We start from the raw sequence: 16841 nt of genomic DNA, 5'->3' as shown, positions 1-16841 counted from the left end.
GAAAAGACATTTATTTGTCCTATCTTCATATCTAACACTAAAATGTTAATACTTAGTTGGATAGCCCTTGACCTTGATAACTGCCTGGCATCTACTTGGCATGCTATCTACCAGTTTGTTTAAATCAGATGGTGTGATGATATGAAACTGACGCGCCCCCAGGGCAGTGGGGTACTCTGCAGCCGGGCCTATGGATGCTGGGGGGGATATGTCACAGTGGCTGGCCCGGTCCGTGGCCCAGGGCGGTCAACCAAAAAGGGGATTGTAACTTGGATAGAGATAAAAATAAAGTAAATAGTTTGTGACGCCACCTGTGGTACCTGGTAAGGTTTACCAGCGCTGCTGCAGACCTCCGGGGGTGATGGGATGGCAGCTGAGATGTTTCTGCTCCCCACAGGTGGAGCGGGTCCCCGGGGCAATGTGGAGTTTGGTGGGTGGTGATGCTGGGACTTGTAGTGCAGGCGGGCTGGCGCAGCTGAAATAATTGACGGAGGCAGTGCAGTGCAGTCATCCGAGCTTTACTCACAGTTTTTGTGTAAGTTCGACAGGTACACTGTACGGGTGTCAGCCTCCCACGTCGCGCTGTGTTCACCAGACCGGGGGTTAAGCTCTTCCTCAGATGTGTCAGGAGTGCTTGACGGAACTCCGCTTTCCTTATGATCCTTGCTAGACCGACTTCTCACGCTGGGTCTTCTCCCTCCTGCCCTGCTCTTCCCCACTCACAGTCCCGATCGGGTGCCCTGAAGTCGCTCTGGGCAACCTGGAGTTCCTGGACCTACTTGACCCTCACGGTGACTAAGATGAGGCTGTGGCAACTGCACCATAAAAGTCAGAAGCCTCCGGTTTTTCCAGCCGAGACCTGGAGTAACACGGCTGGTCCAGGGGCCGGACCCCTTCTTGTGGCCTGATCCCTCTGACACCTGGCAGATTCGGGGCGTACGTGTGCCGTCCCGCACTCACCATACCCCCAGGGATCCCTTCTGTAGAAAGGAGCCTTTCTCCTCTGCTCCCCTCCTGGGCCTCTATCACTAGGCCCCACTTGTGGAGCAGAGCTCCTAAAGAGACTCTGCTCCCCGACTGACTGTCCTCACTCACTGATCTTACTGACTGACCTGCCACCCTAAGATGGCCTCCCTTTATATACCTACTACTATGGTGCTCCCCTACTCTACTTACTCCACCCACACCCACTACTGGTTCCCCCTACCTTTGGTTCCCCCCACTCCAGCCAGGGACAGGGCTCAGCAGGTACATAATGCATCTTGCCCTTCCAGCCGGCCTGGAGCAGTGTAGTGTTGAATGCGGTTGTTGGGGTTCCAGGCAGCACTCCCTTCTTACCTGAGAGAAGGAGACACCACACCTCTGGGTGAGGTGCAGTACCTCTGTGGCGACTGAACCCTCAGGGGCGCCACAAAACCATGATTTGATTATGGCTGCAATGAGTTCCTGCTTGTTTGAAGCCCGCTGTTTTGACACCTCTCTTTTGAGCCGAGCCCAGAGATTCTGAATAGGATTGAGATCTGGGCTGTTTCCTGGCCAATTCAATAGCTGGACATTTTTGTCCTTGAACCAATAGAGACATATTTTAGCTGTATGGCATGGGGCTCCATCTTGCTGAAAAATAAACGGTGTCCCTTCACTAAATACAGCACGTGCCGAAGGAATGAGTTTAGGCTGAAGGACTTCCTTCATGTACTTTTCAGCATTAACTGTTCCTTCAATTACCTGCAGCCGACCACCTGCATCTCTGGACACGCAGCCCGCTACCATAACACTTAGAGGATGCTTCATGGTGGGTACTGTACACTCTGGCAAGCAATCCTCTCCAGATCGTCGCCGAACGTAGCGGACACCGTCGCTGCCAAAGATGGATATGCGTGTCTCATCGCTCCATAAAACATTTCTCCTTTAGAATGTTCTTTGGCCACTGCGTACGTTTCTGACGCTGTGAGTATTCAAAAATGGCTTTTTACATGGTATTCTGGCTCTTAACCCTGCATTTACCAATCATCGTCGAACCGTCCGATCGGACACTGTCACTTCAGTGTTGACAAGCTCCTTGTTGATGTCAGCAGCAGTTGATTTCTTGTTATTTAGGGAGATTCTAACAATTCTTCTATCAGTCTGAGGAGTTGTAGCCTTCTTCCTTCCACTGCCTGGTTTATTCTTTATCGAACCAGTCTCTTGAAACCGCTTACACACTTTGAGAACGCTGGCCGGTGAGATCCCTTTTCCAATTTGTGCTGCAATTTCCCAGTAACTGTACCCTTCTTCACTTATAGTAACAGCTTTGGCTCTCTTCTTAGGTGACCACTCCTGTCTAATACTGCTGGCACAATATTGGTCTTAAATCACACTCAGGTCACTATAAATAAACATAGAATATATATCGCAGAAGAGGGCGTGTGTTCAAGTAAGTAAGTCAGTGAAAACTTTCAATAAATATTGATAATGGTGAAAAACTGCAGGTGTTGCCTCAATTTTGGCCACTAGTGTATATAGTAATATATATTATACAGGTTCCTATCCTGCTCTTGCTAGTGCTGATTTCCTCACAGACTGCACAGCTCTACAGTCCATGCAATGGCTGCTGGTAGAGGAGCATGTGACCAGACCTCCTCCAATAGGAAAGCAATTTCCTCATGTGAGGTTTTCAGTTGGACAGGTCTGGTCACATGTTCCTCCGCCAGCAGTTATTCTATGGACTGGAGTGTTGTGCTGTCTGTGAGGAAAGCTGGAGGGAACATGTTATTTGTTATGTTATGCCTATATAATAGTAATTGCCACAAAGCCATGTCCTCAACACATCTGTTAAAATAAAGATAATGTGGCTGACCCCATCACCTTATTCTGCAGCCAGTAATAGACAAGTAATAGTGTAATACAGAGGCTATAGGAGGCAAAAGGTGCAACATTTCTAATAAAACCCAATTGCAAAAATAATTGCATGCATTTAAGTAAGAAACAAAAAATGTTCAAAGGTGGACAACCCCTTTAATTGGGTTAAAAACAAAAAAACAAATCAACAGAAGATGGTCCAACAGTGTGTGACCTGTACTAAACAGACGTGATGTATAGTTTGCAGGTAGAAGGTGTCTTGCCCAGTAATGTAATCCTTGATTGGCTCTTAAAATGCACTCTAAGAAATAAATAGAAGGAAAAGCTGAACATTCAAGGCCTGAATGTGAATGGATTTTAAGTAATTTTGTATGTAAAATCATTCATTATAAGTAAAGAAACGTATTTGCCAAGTTGCTTAACCTTATATACATTTTACATTTGTCTAAACTTTAAAATAAAATGTTCATAAATTGAGTTGCAATTGATAAATACTAAATTATCCCTATCTTATAGGCTAACCATAGTTTAAATTTTTTATATGATTCCCCAGGTTCATACGAGTTCGCAGATATTAAACATGTATAGTTTTTTTTATTTAAGTGAAGAAAAAAAATCTGAAATTTGTAAGAAAAAAAAATCGCTTATGTCGCCATTTTCCAAGACCTGTAGCGTCTCCATTTTTCTTGATCTGGGACTGGGTGAGGGCTTATTTTTTGAGCGCAGAGCTGATGTTTTTATTGATACCATTTTGGGGTAGATATGATGCTTTGATCACCTGTTATTGTATTTAATTGCCAAAAATGGTAGTTCTGGAGTTTCAATTATTTTCTCATTACAACGTTTACCAATGTGATTAATTTACTTCATATTTTAATAGATCGGACATTTCTGAATGCAGTGATACCAAATATATGTATTTTTTGTTTTATTTTCAATGGGGCAAAATAAACTTTTTTTTTTTTTTTTTTACTGGCTTCAATAGTCCCCTTAGGAAACTTGAAGCTGCGATCGTCTGATCGCCTGTGCTATATATAGCAGAGCTTCAGCACTGCTATGTGTAGCAAAAATCACTATCTCCTATGAACGGCGGGCACAATATAACTGGTTAACAGCCGCAGGTGGATCTCAGCTGTTTGATGCACATGACAGTGGATCAGATCTGCTGTCATGTGCGGGGAAAAATGTGGGCATAGCGCCAGAGACCACATCAAAAGCAGGGACACAACCTTGGTTGTGAAGGGGTTAAAGAAGTTGTCTCAGGGGAGAGATTGATAGTGCATAACCAGGATATGCCACTAGTGTGAAAAAAGGTGAGGTTTGACTACTTTGTCTTTGACAAATTACAATAATATTGTGCATCAGCACTAGGAAATCATTGATACACTTCTGTTGGGTCCACTGGACTTTCTCCATGCAGTGCATAGCTGATAGGAGTCTAAATAGCCTGGTGCTTTGCTAGCCCTGCTGCCATTTCATTCTAGTAAACAGGGGATTGGAGGGGAGAGGGGTCATAGTGGTCTTCTTGCCCCAATGTATCGAACAATGATAGCATATTGTAGCGATATGCCACTGATGTAATTGTTGATTATAACTAATGTGTAATTTATTAAAAAACAAAGAGAGACAAGGGAGAGTGTTCCCTAATGTAATACTGGTAACAGACAATTGATAAAAGTGAAAGGTGGTCTTCTCACATGGTCATGTTGCACTTGGGTTACAACACCATTGCCGATACAGTGATGTGAAAAAGTGTTTGCCCCCTTCCTGATTTCTTATTCTTTTGCATGTTTGTCACACTTAAATGTTTCAGATCACAAAACAAATTTAAATATTAACAAAGATAACACAAGTAAAAACAAAATGCAGTTTTTAAGCGAACGTCTTTATTATTAAGGGAAAAAGAAATTCAAACCTACAGGGCCCGGTGTGAAAAAGTAATTGTACCCTAAACCTAATAACTGGTTGGGCCGCCCTTAGCAGCAACAACTGTAATCAAGCACTTGCGATAACTGGCAATGAGTCTTTTACAACGCTCTGGAGGAACTTTGGCCCACTCATCTTTGCAAAATTCTTGTAATTCAGCCACATTGGAGGGTTTCCGAGCATGAACCGACTTGGGTCATGCTCGGAAATGCTCGGAAAGGTCATGCCACAGCAACTCGATTGGATTAGGGTCAGGACTTTGACTAGGCCACTCCAAAGTCTTAATTTTGTCTTTCTTAAGCCATTTAGAGGTGGACTTGCTGGTGTTTTGGATCATTGTCCTGCTGCACAACCCAAGTGCTCTTCAGCTTGAGGTCACTAACAGATGGCCGTACAGTCTCCTTCAGGATTTTTTGGTAGACAGCAGAATTCATGACAAACATGCAAAAGAATAAGAAATCATGAAGGGGGAAAACACTTTTTCATACCACTGTATCTTAAAGAAATCTGCTTTATTATTATTTATTTATTATTATCTATTATTATAATGCCATATATTCCATGGCGCTTTACATGTGAAAAGGGGTAAACGTGATAAAAACAAGTACAATAATCTTCAACAAAACAATTCAGCGACTGGTACAGGAGCAGAGAGGAACCTGCCCGCGAGGGCTCACAATTTACAAGGGATGGCTGAGGATACAGTAGGTGAGGGCAGAGATGGTCGTGCAGCAGTATGGTGGAAGGAGGATTACTGCAGGTTGTAGACTTGTCGGAAGAGGTAGGTTTTCTGGTTCCTTTTGAAGGTTTCCATGGTAGGCGAGAGTCTGATATGGTCATGGGTGGATTAAGAGTAGCAAGGACCCCGGGCAGTTTAGAAGGCGCGGGGCCCCACCTCCCCACACACACACACCTGATGTATCACATGTCACATGATTCCCTGTGAGAGATCATGTGATAGTTCACGTGAAAGTAATTTGGCACAATATTAATATATTAATTATAATAATTTTTTTTAGGCTGTGTGCCCACTATGCATTTTTTAAGTGTTTCCGCAGCGGCAATTCTGCTGCAGAAACGCTTAAAAAATGCTTGGTAGAAGGTCTGTTCCCCAATGATAATCCACATGCTGCGGAAATGTCCGCTGCGGATTATCATTGCGGAAAAATCCACAGCACTACCAATTAGTTTGCGGAAGTGCTGCATTTTCGCCGCCATTGACTTGCATTGGAACGCATAATATCCGCATCACTACAAGTGCACATGCGGATATCATGCGGTTCAATGTGCGGATGGTACCCGGGTCTGGAGAAGAGGAGACTCTCCTCCAGACCCGGGTACCATAGTACCTGTAAAAAAAAGAATAAAATACAAAATAAATATTATACTTACCTTCTGATGGCCCCCGGTGTCTTTATCCGATGCATCCTGGCTTGCCGGCAGCTCATGGTAGACTAAAGGACCTGTGGTGACATCATTTAGTCATGTGACGGGTCACGTGACTGCTGACGTCGGCAGGCCATCAGAAGGTAAGTATATATTTATTTTTTACCATTCTTTTACGGTCACATTATATAAATACATGCCGGTTGCATGGATTTACAGTATATAGTGTGACCAAGTTGTCAAGCACTTTCCAAGTGATGCTAAAATCGCTTGGAAAGCGCTTGACAACCCGCATGCGGAAATGCATGTAAAGAACGCTTCACATCTGCATGTCCCTGGCAGGAAAAATGCATGTAAAATCCGCATGCGTTTTTTTCTGTCAGGGAGATGCAGAAACGCTCAGGAAAAATCCGGAGCATTTCTGCATCGTGAGCACATAGCCTTACATTAATTGTATGACAATATTGAGCACACGTAGCCATCTATACACAGCAGGAGGCTGCACATAGCCATCTATACACAGCAGGAGGCCGCATGTAGCCATCTATACACAGCGGGAGGCCCCACGTAGCCATCTATACACAGCAGGAGGCCGCACGGTGCCATCTATACACAACAGGAGGCCGCACTAGCCATCTATACACAGCAGGAGGCCGCACGGTGCCATCTATACACAGCGGGAGGCCTCACGGCGCTATCTATACACAGCGGGAGGCCGCACGGCGCTCCCCCCCCCAGAAATAGCGGGAGGCCGCACGCAGTCACGCACACACACAAACATATACAGACATGTACATACACGCATAAACACATTTGAAACACAAAAATCCATATAAACAGACATCACACAATGATATCGGCCTGCACACACACACACACACACTCACTCAATCACACACACACTCACACACACACACACTCACGCACACACACTCACACACACGCCCTCACACATACACTCACACACACACACTCACCATCCCCCGGCTCGACTCCAGTCGTCCAGCTTCTCTCCGGTGCAGCAGTGCACACCGGGTGCGAACTGCGTGATGTCACACTAGCAGACATGGCCGCGCACAGGACCATGTCTCTTAGCTGTGACGCGGCCGGGCCAGCAAACAGGGAAGTTAACAGGTGCAGTGCTGGCCCGGCCGAAGAAGAAGCAGTGGCCGTGCGCAGCTGCTGGGGGAGCGGTCCGGGGGCCCCCCGCCACTGTCTGCCGGTATGTGCCATGGCGCCGCACATATTATAATGAGGGCAATCTGGCCAGTAGCCCAGATTGCCCTCATTATAATCCGCCTATGGATATGTTGGGGTAGAGAGTTTCAGAGTAGGGGGGATGCACGGGACAAATTTTATATGTGATTGTGGGTAGAGGAGATAAGAGGGGAGTAGAGAAGGAGATCTTATGAAGATTGGAGGTTGTGTGTAGGTATGTACCAGGAGACTAGATCACAGATGTATGGAGGAGACAGGTTGTGGATGGCTTTGTATGCCATGGTTAGGGTTTTGAACTGAAGTCTCTGGGCAATGGGGAGCCAGTGAAGGGATTGACAGAGAGGAGAGGCCGGGGATTAGCAGGGTGACAGGTGGATTATTCTGGCAGCAGAGTTTAGGATAGATTGGAGGGGTGCAGGAGTGTTAGAAGGGAAGCCACAAAGCAGGAGGTTGCAGTAGTCAAGGCGGGAGATGATGAGGGCATGCCCTAGTGTTTTTATAGATTCTTGATTAAGGAATGTACGGATCCGGGAAATATTTTTAAGTTGGAGTCAGCAGGAGATGGAAAGGGCTTGAATATGTGGTTTGAAGGAGAGATCAGAATCAAGGGTTATCCTGAGGCAGCGGGCTTGCGGGACTGGGGAAGTTTTCTCCTTCTATTCAATGAACACAGATTTTCACACTACTGAGATACCAGATGAGCAACAGTTGGTGCTTTTAAAATTCTATGAGAGAAGGAGGAGCTAGAGGCAGACACATACATACTGCTGAAACAACTGTTACAGTTCTCCGTAGAACTCTATGAGCACCAACTGTCATCTACTAATCTCTAGCAATGTGAAAATCTGTTTTCACAGAAGACAGATTTTACCCAAGAATTGAACATTTTGAAAATGACTGATCAGTCCAGGAGGAGAAAGAAATACCGTAGATTTCTCTAATAAGATATATGACCAAGTTTAGTATTTTCAGGTATACTATTGATTTATTTAAAAATCAGGAGTAGAAAATCCCTTTAAATATTTTAAATATTCATAACATTTTCCATATTTCTTTATTTTAGCTTCTGTAATTATCAACGTTTCAGAAGGCCAAACAGAGTTTGTGAATTCCAACTATAGCTTTAGTCTTCTGGAGGGGATGCCAGAAGGCACTGAGGTTGGCTCCATTGAGGTCACGGCTGGACCTGATGTGACAGTAATGTATTTTGTTCAAACATATGCAAAAGTATTCTCCATAACAGAGAGCGGCACAATTGTTACACGTGTCATATTAGATCGCGAGGATCAAGAGAGTTATAATGTTCTTGTGACAGCAGTAGACTCACAGGATCCTCCTAATACAGCCGCCGCGGAGGTAAGATGGATTTCTATATGATTAATAATGTGTTTGCTCTTGTACTAGAATCAGGGGCGGACATAACATTGGTGTAACCTGTGCAGCCACATAGGGGCCCAAGAGATAAGAGGGCCACTACCACCTCCAGAGAAGGTGGAATTGTGTATTATTATGATCTATTGGACTGCAAGGGCCCATATATTGTTCTTGCACAGGGGCCCTCTTCTGTCTGTGTGTGCTCCTGTCTAGAATGTAATAATAATAATAATCTTACTGCAAATGTTGAGATATTATTACATAAATCTTCAAACATTGCACAGAGAATGTATACTGTATATAGGATAAAAGTGGAGCTCTTAATTCCACTTAACAGGGTATGGAAACTTCAGCTGCTTGACTTTAAATTCATGTTACTTCTTTCAAAAAGAATGAATCATCCAAATTTATATTGACACCTCATAAAATAAATTTAGAATTTATATACAAAAAACTGTGAGGATGAAGACCTATTTGCTCAAATGATGAAGAATAAAGGGAACCATGAAAATGCAGTCCAATCTGTAGGCCCCATGTTATAGAGCAGGAGGAGCAGAGTAGATTGATATATAGTGCTGTGTGAAAAGATTCAGTATAACTTGTGATTTCATAATTTAATCCTCTGCTCTTTCTGGATTTTCAGTCCAGTGGGTGGTCCTACCAATGACTGAAAGGCTTCCATGTATAAATGCGCATACAGAGGTGGCTATCAGTCACTGATAGGACCGCCCACTGGGCTGAAAACCCCAGAAAGAGAGAGGATTAAATGATTAAAACACAGGTTATACTGAATATTTTCTCTCAATACTATGTATTCCTCAGCTCCCCCTGCTCTACAATATGGGGCCTGCAGATTGGACTGCATTTTCATGATGAGAGGTTCCCTTTAACGTGGTCTGACAAAAATATTTTTCAATAATATCAGTCTCAATATGTTAAGGTATCTGTTACTTCTTTGGCAGGTCACCATCACCATAATGGATGTGAATGATAACTCGCCAGTCTTTTCACCAATCATAAACTTAAATGTAACATGTCTAGAAAACAAGAATTTCCTGGATTTGGACAATATCACTGCTACTGACGTAGACGCTGGGAAGAACGGTGCCATAACGTACACTTTGGAAAATGATTTTGATAGCACCTTCTACATTAACAGTTCTACTGGCAAATTAATGAACATAAAGCCATTAGATGCAGAAAAAACTGATAACTATGAGCTTAAAGTAATTGTGAGTACTAAATTCTACGGAAGTATCTTGTGTGCATGTTAGCAGAGAAGGGCTACCCTATGTCCTTGGCAAGAACATTTCCAGATGACGTTACAAAATGGCTGAACAATGGAAATTTGCGCAGTGTCTATGACATAATTAAGTTTTTACATGGAATCTGTCAGCAGGTTTTGCCATGTTATCTGACAGCAGCATGATGTAGGGGCAGAGAGCCTGATTCCAGTGATATGTCACTTACTGGGCTTGGTGCAGTTTTGATAGGATCCTAGTATTCTTTGCTGTAGATGTAGTAGTTGTCAGAATGCCAAGCCCTATTTAATCCTGTCCATGCCCCTGAGGCTGGAGAAAAATAGCACAATAGGATCTTATCCGATAAACATTCAGAATTAAAAATAGCAGGTTATGCTCACCTGATCCATAGGATTGTACATTTTTAAATGTTATTCAGCTGCGGATCCAAGGGCTATAAAACCAATTGTAATAAAAACTATTGTAACGGGACGGGTGGTGGAATCACTGTGCCGTGGTGCAAGGAGAGCTCGGAGGGGCATAACTAGGGACCTCACCAAATCCGACCTTGGATGTACGGTGGCTTCACGACTCCGTGATCCGAGGAGGGACGGGGAAGGTTGACCAGGTGCTACTCTGGGACTGACCTCTGTTGGATGGCAGCTGACCTCCAAGAGTCAGGGAGAAGGCGCAGGCTAGCACAGCTGATGTACAGGCAGGCTGGCACAGCTGGTAGACAGGTAGGGGGACACGGCTGGTAGACACGCAAGTAAATGGAGATACATGCACAGGGACCTGAAAATCAACAAGAGTGTTAAACAACAAACTTACAATGTTGCACACGCACCTCCATGACGGAGGAGGTGCCTTAAATAGTCAGTGTCCTCCGACCATTGGCCGGGCACACTTTAGGACGGCGCGCGTGGCCCCCTCAAGAGGTGGGGGGGCGCGTGAGCCCTAAGCACAGTGCCTGGGGATCTGCACGCTGTGCGTGTACCCCGGGCAGTGTCAGCGTGGAAGGAGGACAGAGAAGCGGGACACTCCGGCGGGGGCCGCGGCAGTGAGGGTGTCAGCGTCTCTGCCGGGGGAGGGAGGCAGGAGGTAGAGATGCAAGCGCTACAGAACTCCACCCTTTACACCCCCCCTTTTTCAAGCATGCAACAAATCTCTCCAGAAGGGGAGGGGCATGGATATTCTCCCTGGACTCCCAGGACCTCGTCTCAGGACCAAATTCCTCCCAATCTACAAGAAAAAAGGTCTTTCCTCTTACCCTCTTTGTAGCCAGAATATTCTCTACCTCAAAAACGTCTTCAATGCTGACTGGAGCAGGAGTGATACCCGAGTCTTTGGAAAAAGGACTAAGGACGATGGGCTTAAGGAAAGACACATGAAAGGAAATGGGGAATCGTAAAGAGGCAGGGAATTTGAGTTTGTAAGCCACCAAATTAATCAGTTTTAGAACCTCAAAGGGACCAATGAAGTGTGGGCCCAGTTTATATGAGGGTACCTTGAGACAAACATACCTGGATGACAACCAGACCTTGTCCCCAGGACGAAACAGAGGCGGATCCAGACGTCTCTTGCCTGCATGTCTCTTCATCCGCTCAGAGGACTTCAGTAATGTAGACTTGGTGTCCTTCCAGATCTCAGATGCTTTTGATGAGGGATTCAGCAGCAGGAATCTCGGCGGAAATGGAGACAGGGAACGGAAAATTGGGATGTTGACCATGTACCACAAAGAACGGCAACTTGGCAGAGGATTCGCTCTTATGGTTATTGTAGGAAAATTCGACCCAAGGCATGAGCTCGACCCAATCACTGTGGTGGGCATTGACGAAGTGCCGGAAGAAGTTAGTGAGGATCTGTTGACTTGCTCTACCGGGCCATTGGACTGTGGATGATAGGCCGATGAGAAATCCAATGTGACATTCAGAAGCTTTCATGTGGCCCTCCAGAAGTGTGAAGTAGACTGGACAACTCTATCCGAGACAATATGAAGAGGCAGACCATGGAGGCGGAAAATATGAAGAATGAATTTCTCAGCAAGCACTGGCGTGGATGGAGGGTCGGACAGAGAAATGACGTGAGCCATCTTGGAGAAGCAATCTACAACCACCCAGATGACGGTACAACGGGCCGATACAGGAAGATCCATGATGGAATGCCTCGCAATATGCTGTCAGGGAGCGGAAGGTACTGGTAAAGGAAGTAACCGACCGGTCGGAAGTTGTTTAGGAGTTTCGGGCACAAGAGGAGCAGGCAGAGACGAAATCTGCAACATTCTTGCGCAGGGTCGGCCACCAATAATGTCGGGAAATGAGGAGAACTGTCTTCTTTTGTCCAGCATGGCCCGCCAGTTCAGACTCGTGACCCCAGAGAAGGATCCGCTTCCTATCTGGTGCCACAACATAAGTCTTATCGGGTTGAAAGATGAGACTAATCAAATGGAGCGATCGTAACTATTTTGGAGGGCTCAATAATGTGTTGAAGCTCCTTCTCCTGATCAGACAACAGAAATTATCTGAAAAGTGCGTCTGCCTTGACGTTTTTATCCGGCGACCAGAAGTGGAGAGTGAAGTTGAAGAGGGCAAAGAACAGAGACCATCTGGCCTGTCGAGGATTAAGCCCTTGGGCGGGCTGCAAGTAGGTGTCACGGGTGTGTCAGGTGTGACAGACAGTCATTCTGGATCCGGCTGTAGAAGGTCATTGCACTTGGGTCTGCAGGCACCTTCTTGATCTTTCCATCTCTGCAGTGATATCCTGCTCTTTCTAGGACCTAGCAGCTACCTTCACCTTCTGCTGCTAATTGACACACCCTTGCTGTATGTTTAAATACCCTCAATCTCTCCAGAGTAGCTGGCTAGTGTCTTCTTGGAGTTCCTTTGGAGGATAGTTGGCGTGATCTCTCAAGCTCAATGTATTCTACTGTCTGTCTACCTGTTTGTCTTTAGTTGCAGTGGGGGCTGACTAGTGCTCACCCCGTCCCCTCACTATCTAGGCCTTATCGCTAGGGGCAGTCAGGGATTAGGTTTCCCGCTTGGCGATAGGTGCGGTACCTATTTAGGGATGTTAGGGGAGTTAGGGTGTTGTCAGATCTGCTAGGGGTCTCCACTCCCCCTTTCCCTAGTGTTTGGGCTTCCTTTCCTTCTTCCCATTGTTGTGCACTTAGTCTTTCCCTCACCTTGCGTGACAGTAGGCAAGATTCTTATGGTCCATGTAGATAACCACCGGATGCAAAGCCCCCTCCAATAAGTATCTGTTAGAACTCTCCTGTTAGGTTTTTTCTATCTTGCTGGTCACATGAGCTTGATGCTCTGTTACCTTTCTCAGTCAGTTTTGCTAGGTCTTCGGACCTCTATGTTCTATGTTGTTTGTTTGTCTTATTTCTGCTACAATTTCTGCTAGGAGGTGTCCATCTTTCTCCCAGTCCCTTGTTTTTGTAGGGATCCTTTCCTCACATCTATAGGTCTTCGTTCAGACTAGCCGAGGACTTTAGCGGGTCTGATCGCAGGATCAGGTTCCCTGTTACATCGTAGGGATCCAGCTTAGTTCTATTGTAGGGACAGATCTCCTGTCTTTCCTTAGTGCTTGTAGCAGATCATAACAGTAAGTCCAGCCCAAAAATATCTCTAAGGAAAGACTTCCAGTTTCCATCATGGTGTCGGTTCAGGATTTGGCTCAACGCCTGCAGGGACTTTCTCTGGAGGTGGCCGAGCTCCAACAACACGTGAGTAGCTGTTCTGGAGCACATTTTGTTGAGCCAAAGGTACGTTTGCCTGATTTATTTTTTGGTGATCAAGAAGAATTTTTTTTCCTTTAAAAATGCTTGTTTGTTTTATTTTCGTTTGAGACCCAGATCCTCTGGTGATGATGTCACTTTTGCGCAAAGAACCTCAGGGATGGGCCTTTTCTCTCCAACCTAGTGATCCATGCTTTAGATCAGTGGATAGTTTTTTTTCTGCTTTGGGTTTGTTGTATAATGATCCTGATCGTGTCTCATCAGCTGAGACTGAATTGAGACGTTTGAGGCAGGGATCAGGTAATGTGGAAAAATATTGTTCTCACTTCCGTCGGTGGTCTGCCCAGGTGGGGTGGAACGATTCAGCTTTGAAAAGTTTGTTTCTTGCGGGGCTAGGTGAAAGGGTTAAGGATTTGCTGATTGCTTATCCCACACCTGGAAACTTGCAGGAGGCAATGCAATTAGCTATACGGGTGGACAGGAGTCTGCGTCCAAGGGTTAATGAGAGTAAATCCTCTGCCATGTCAGCTCCGAGTCTTGAGAGGGTCTGTACTGACTTTGGAGAGCCGATGGAGATTGGGGCGATGGCACCCCTCTCTCAGGAAAAAGACCGCAGATCTTCTGAAGGTTTGTGCTTTTATTGCGGGAAATCTGACCATTTTATTAAGAACTGAGTGCTTCGTATGAACAAAGAAAAAAAAAAAGGTCAGTTACGCGCGTATTGCCTGTTTAAATTCTAAGGGGGTATTTCTTTCTGCTACTACTGCTGCTCAGGAAGAATTAATTGAATTTCGGATATTTGTGGATTGTGGTTCTACTCTGAATGTGATTGATGGGTGATTCTTGGAAAAACTTAAATTAAAACCCAAACCTTTGTCATCCCCTATTGCTGTGGTTTCTGTCGATGGCTCCCCCTTGAAGAGTGTTACTCACAAGGTCTGTGAATTTCCCCTCACTATTAATGGTATTCACCAAGAAAATTTGGATTTGGTGGTATTAAATAATTTGCCTTCTCCAGTAATTTTGGGGTTACCCTGGTTAAAATTGCACAATCCTGTACTGGATTGGTCTACCAATGAAATTAAGTCCTGGAGCCCTAAGTGTTATGACAAGTGTTGTAACGGACGTATTGCTGCGGTGGAAAAAGGGGAATTACCTGTACCTATTCAGGATTTTTGGAGAGTTTTTTCTGAGGAGGAGTCACAAATTTTGCCTCCCCATAGAGACTATGATTGTACCATTGAATTTGTCCCTGGAGCGACTCTTCCTAAAAGTCGTTTATTTAATCTTACTATTCCTGAGAGAAAGGCTTTGGAGGAATACATACAGACAAGCTTGGCCGCCGGTCACATTAGGCCTTCCAAGTCTCCTGTGGCTGTTGGATTTTTTTTTGTTAAAAAAAGGACGGCGGTTTACATCCTTGTCTGGATTTTCGTGAGATTAATAAAATTACTGTACGCAATCCTTACCCACTGCCATTGATTCCTGATTTGTTTAACCAGTTAGTGGAGGCCAAGTGGTTCTCTAAAATTGATCTCCGGGGGGCATACAATTTGTTGCGCATGAAGGAGGGTGATGAATGGAAGACTGCTTTTAACACTCCTGTGGGTCATTTTGAGAACCTGGTTATGCCTTTTGGTCTTACCAATGCTCCAGCATTTTTTCAGAATCTTATTAATGACATCCTTAGACCTTTGATCGGCAAAAATGTGGTTGTGTATTTGGATGACATTTTGATTTATTCACCAGATCTGGAGTCTCATTGGCGGAGCGTACGTGAGGTATTACAGTTATTAATTGACACTTCGCTTTTTGCTAAGCTGGAGAAATGTGAGTTCGCTGTACAGAGAATTTGTTTTTTGGGCTACATTATCTCCAGCGAGGGCTTTGAGATGGACCCTGTGAAGGTTCAGGCGGTTCAGGAATGGCCTAGGCCTATTGGTTTGAAATCGATACAGAGGTTTTTGGGTTTCGCCAATTATTACAGAAAATTCATTAAAAAAATTTCTAGTAGTGTCAAACCACTGACCGATCTCACCAGGAAAGGTGCTAATGCGGTTCAGTGGACTACTGAGGCCATTGAAGCTTTTGTGTTTCTAAAGGAGAGGCTCAGCTCTGCTCCCATCCTTATGCAGCCTGATGTGACTAAGCCTTTTTTGGTTGAGGTTGATGCTTCTTCGGTGGGGGTCGGTGCGGTGTTGTCTCAGAAAAACAAGGATGGAGTACATCCCTGTGCTTTTTTTTCAAAAAATTTTTCTGAGACTGAACTTAATTACGATATTGGTAATCGGGAATTGCTGGCTATTAAACTCGCATTTGAACACTGGCGTCATCTCTTGGAAGGTGCTGAATTTCCCATTCAGGTTTTCACTGATCATAAAAATCTGATCTATCTTGATGCTGCCAAGCGCTTGAATGCCCGTCAGGCTAGGTGGGCACTTTTTTTCTCGCGGTTAAATTTTTCCGTTACTTACATCCCGGGTACCAAGAATGTTAAAGCTGATGCTTTGTCTCACAGCTTTTCTCCCATGGTCGGTGCTGAGGAGGAGGGGAGCATTTTACAAGAAGGTGTTCGGATTGCTGCATTGGACTCCGTTTTGGAAGATGAGATTCTTAAAGCACAGGAGAATGCTCCATCTAACACTCCCCATGGGAGGTTGTTTGTGCCTAGGACCTTTAGGAGAGATTTGTTTGTTGAGTGTCATGAGTCTTGGTTGGCAGGTCATCCAGGAGTTTCTGAGACCAAGAGACTTGTGGGTCGCAGTTTTTGGTGGCCTGGATAGCAGAAGGAAGTCATTAAGTGGGTGCGTCAATGTACGGTGTGTGCTAGATCTAAGTCTTCACATACTCCTGCAGCGGGGTTGCTTTGCCCTCTGGAGGTTCCTAGTGCACCTTGGACACATCTGGCTATGGACTTTATTACTGACCTTCCCCCCTCTGAGAGTTTCACAGTCATTTGGGTGGTCGTGGACCGTTTTAGCAAGATGTGTCACTTGGTTCCTTTCATCAAACTGCCCTGCGCTAAGACACTCGCTAAGGCCTTTGTCAAGGAAATTGTCAGACTACATGGCGTTCCTACTGACATTGTTTCGGATAGGGGACCTCAGTTCGTGGCTCGT

The 16841-nt window shown here is 45.1% G+C and overlaps 1 protein-coding gene across 50 annotated transcripts in view; it reads left to right on the top strand.

The window, feature by feature from the left end:
* The window catches only part of LOC141257608 (protocadherin Fat 4-like), a 468540-nt gene that overhangs the window by 98436 nt on the left and 353263 nt on the right, over window positions 1-16841 (top strand). For all 50 annotated transcript variants that reach the window (XM_073672347.1, XM_073672333.1, XM_073672313.1 and 47 more), the window contains 2 exons: window positions 8432-8724; window positions 9705-9974. In XM_073672347.1, coding sequence (XP_073528448.1) covers window positions 8432-8724; window positions 9705-9974 — 563 coding nt within the window. The remainder of the gene's footprint in view (window positions 1-8431; window positions 8725-9704; window positions 9975-16841) is intronic.

The sequence above is a fragment of the Phyllobates terribilis genome, unplaced genomic scaffold (assembly GCF_046119375.1).
Source record: "Phyllobates terribilis strain yellow unplaced genomic scaffold, ASM4611937v1 Scaffold_3__8_contigs__length_932513732, whole genome shotgun sequence".
NCBI lineage: Eukaryota > Metazoa > Chordata > Amphibia > Anura > Dendrobatidae > Phyllobates > Phyllobates terribilis.
This window is presented reverse-complemented; position numbering and strand designations above follow the sequence as displayed.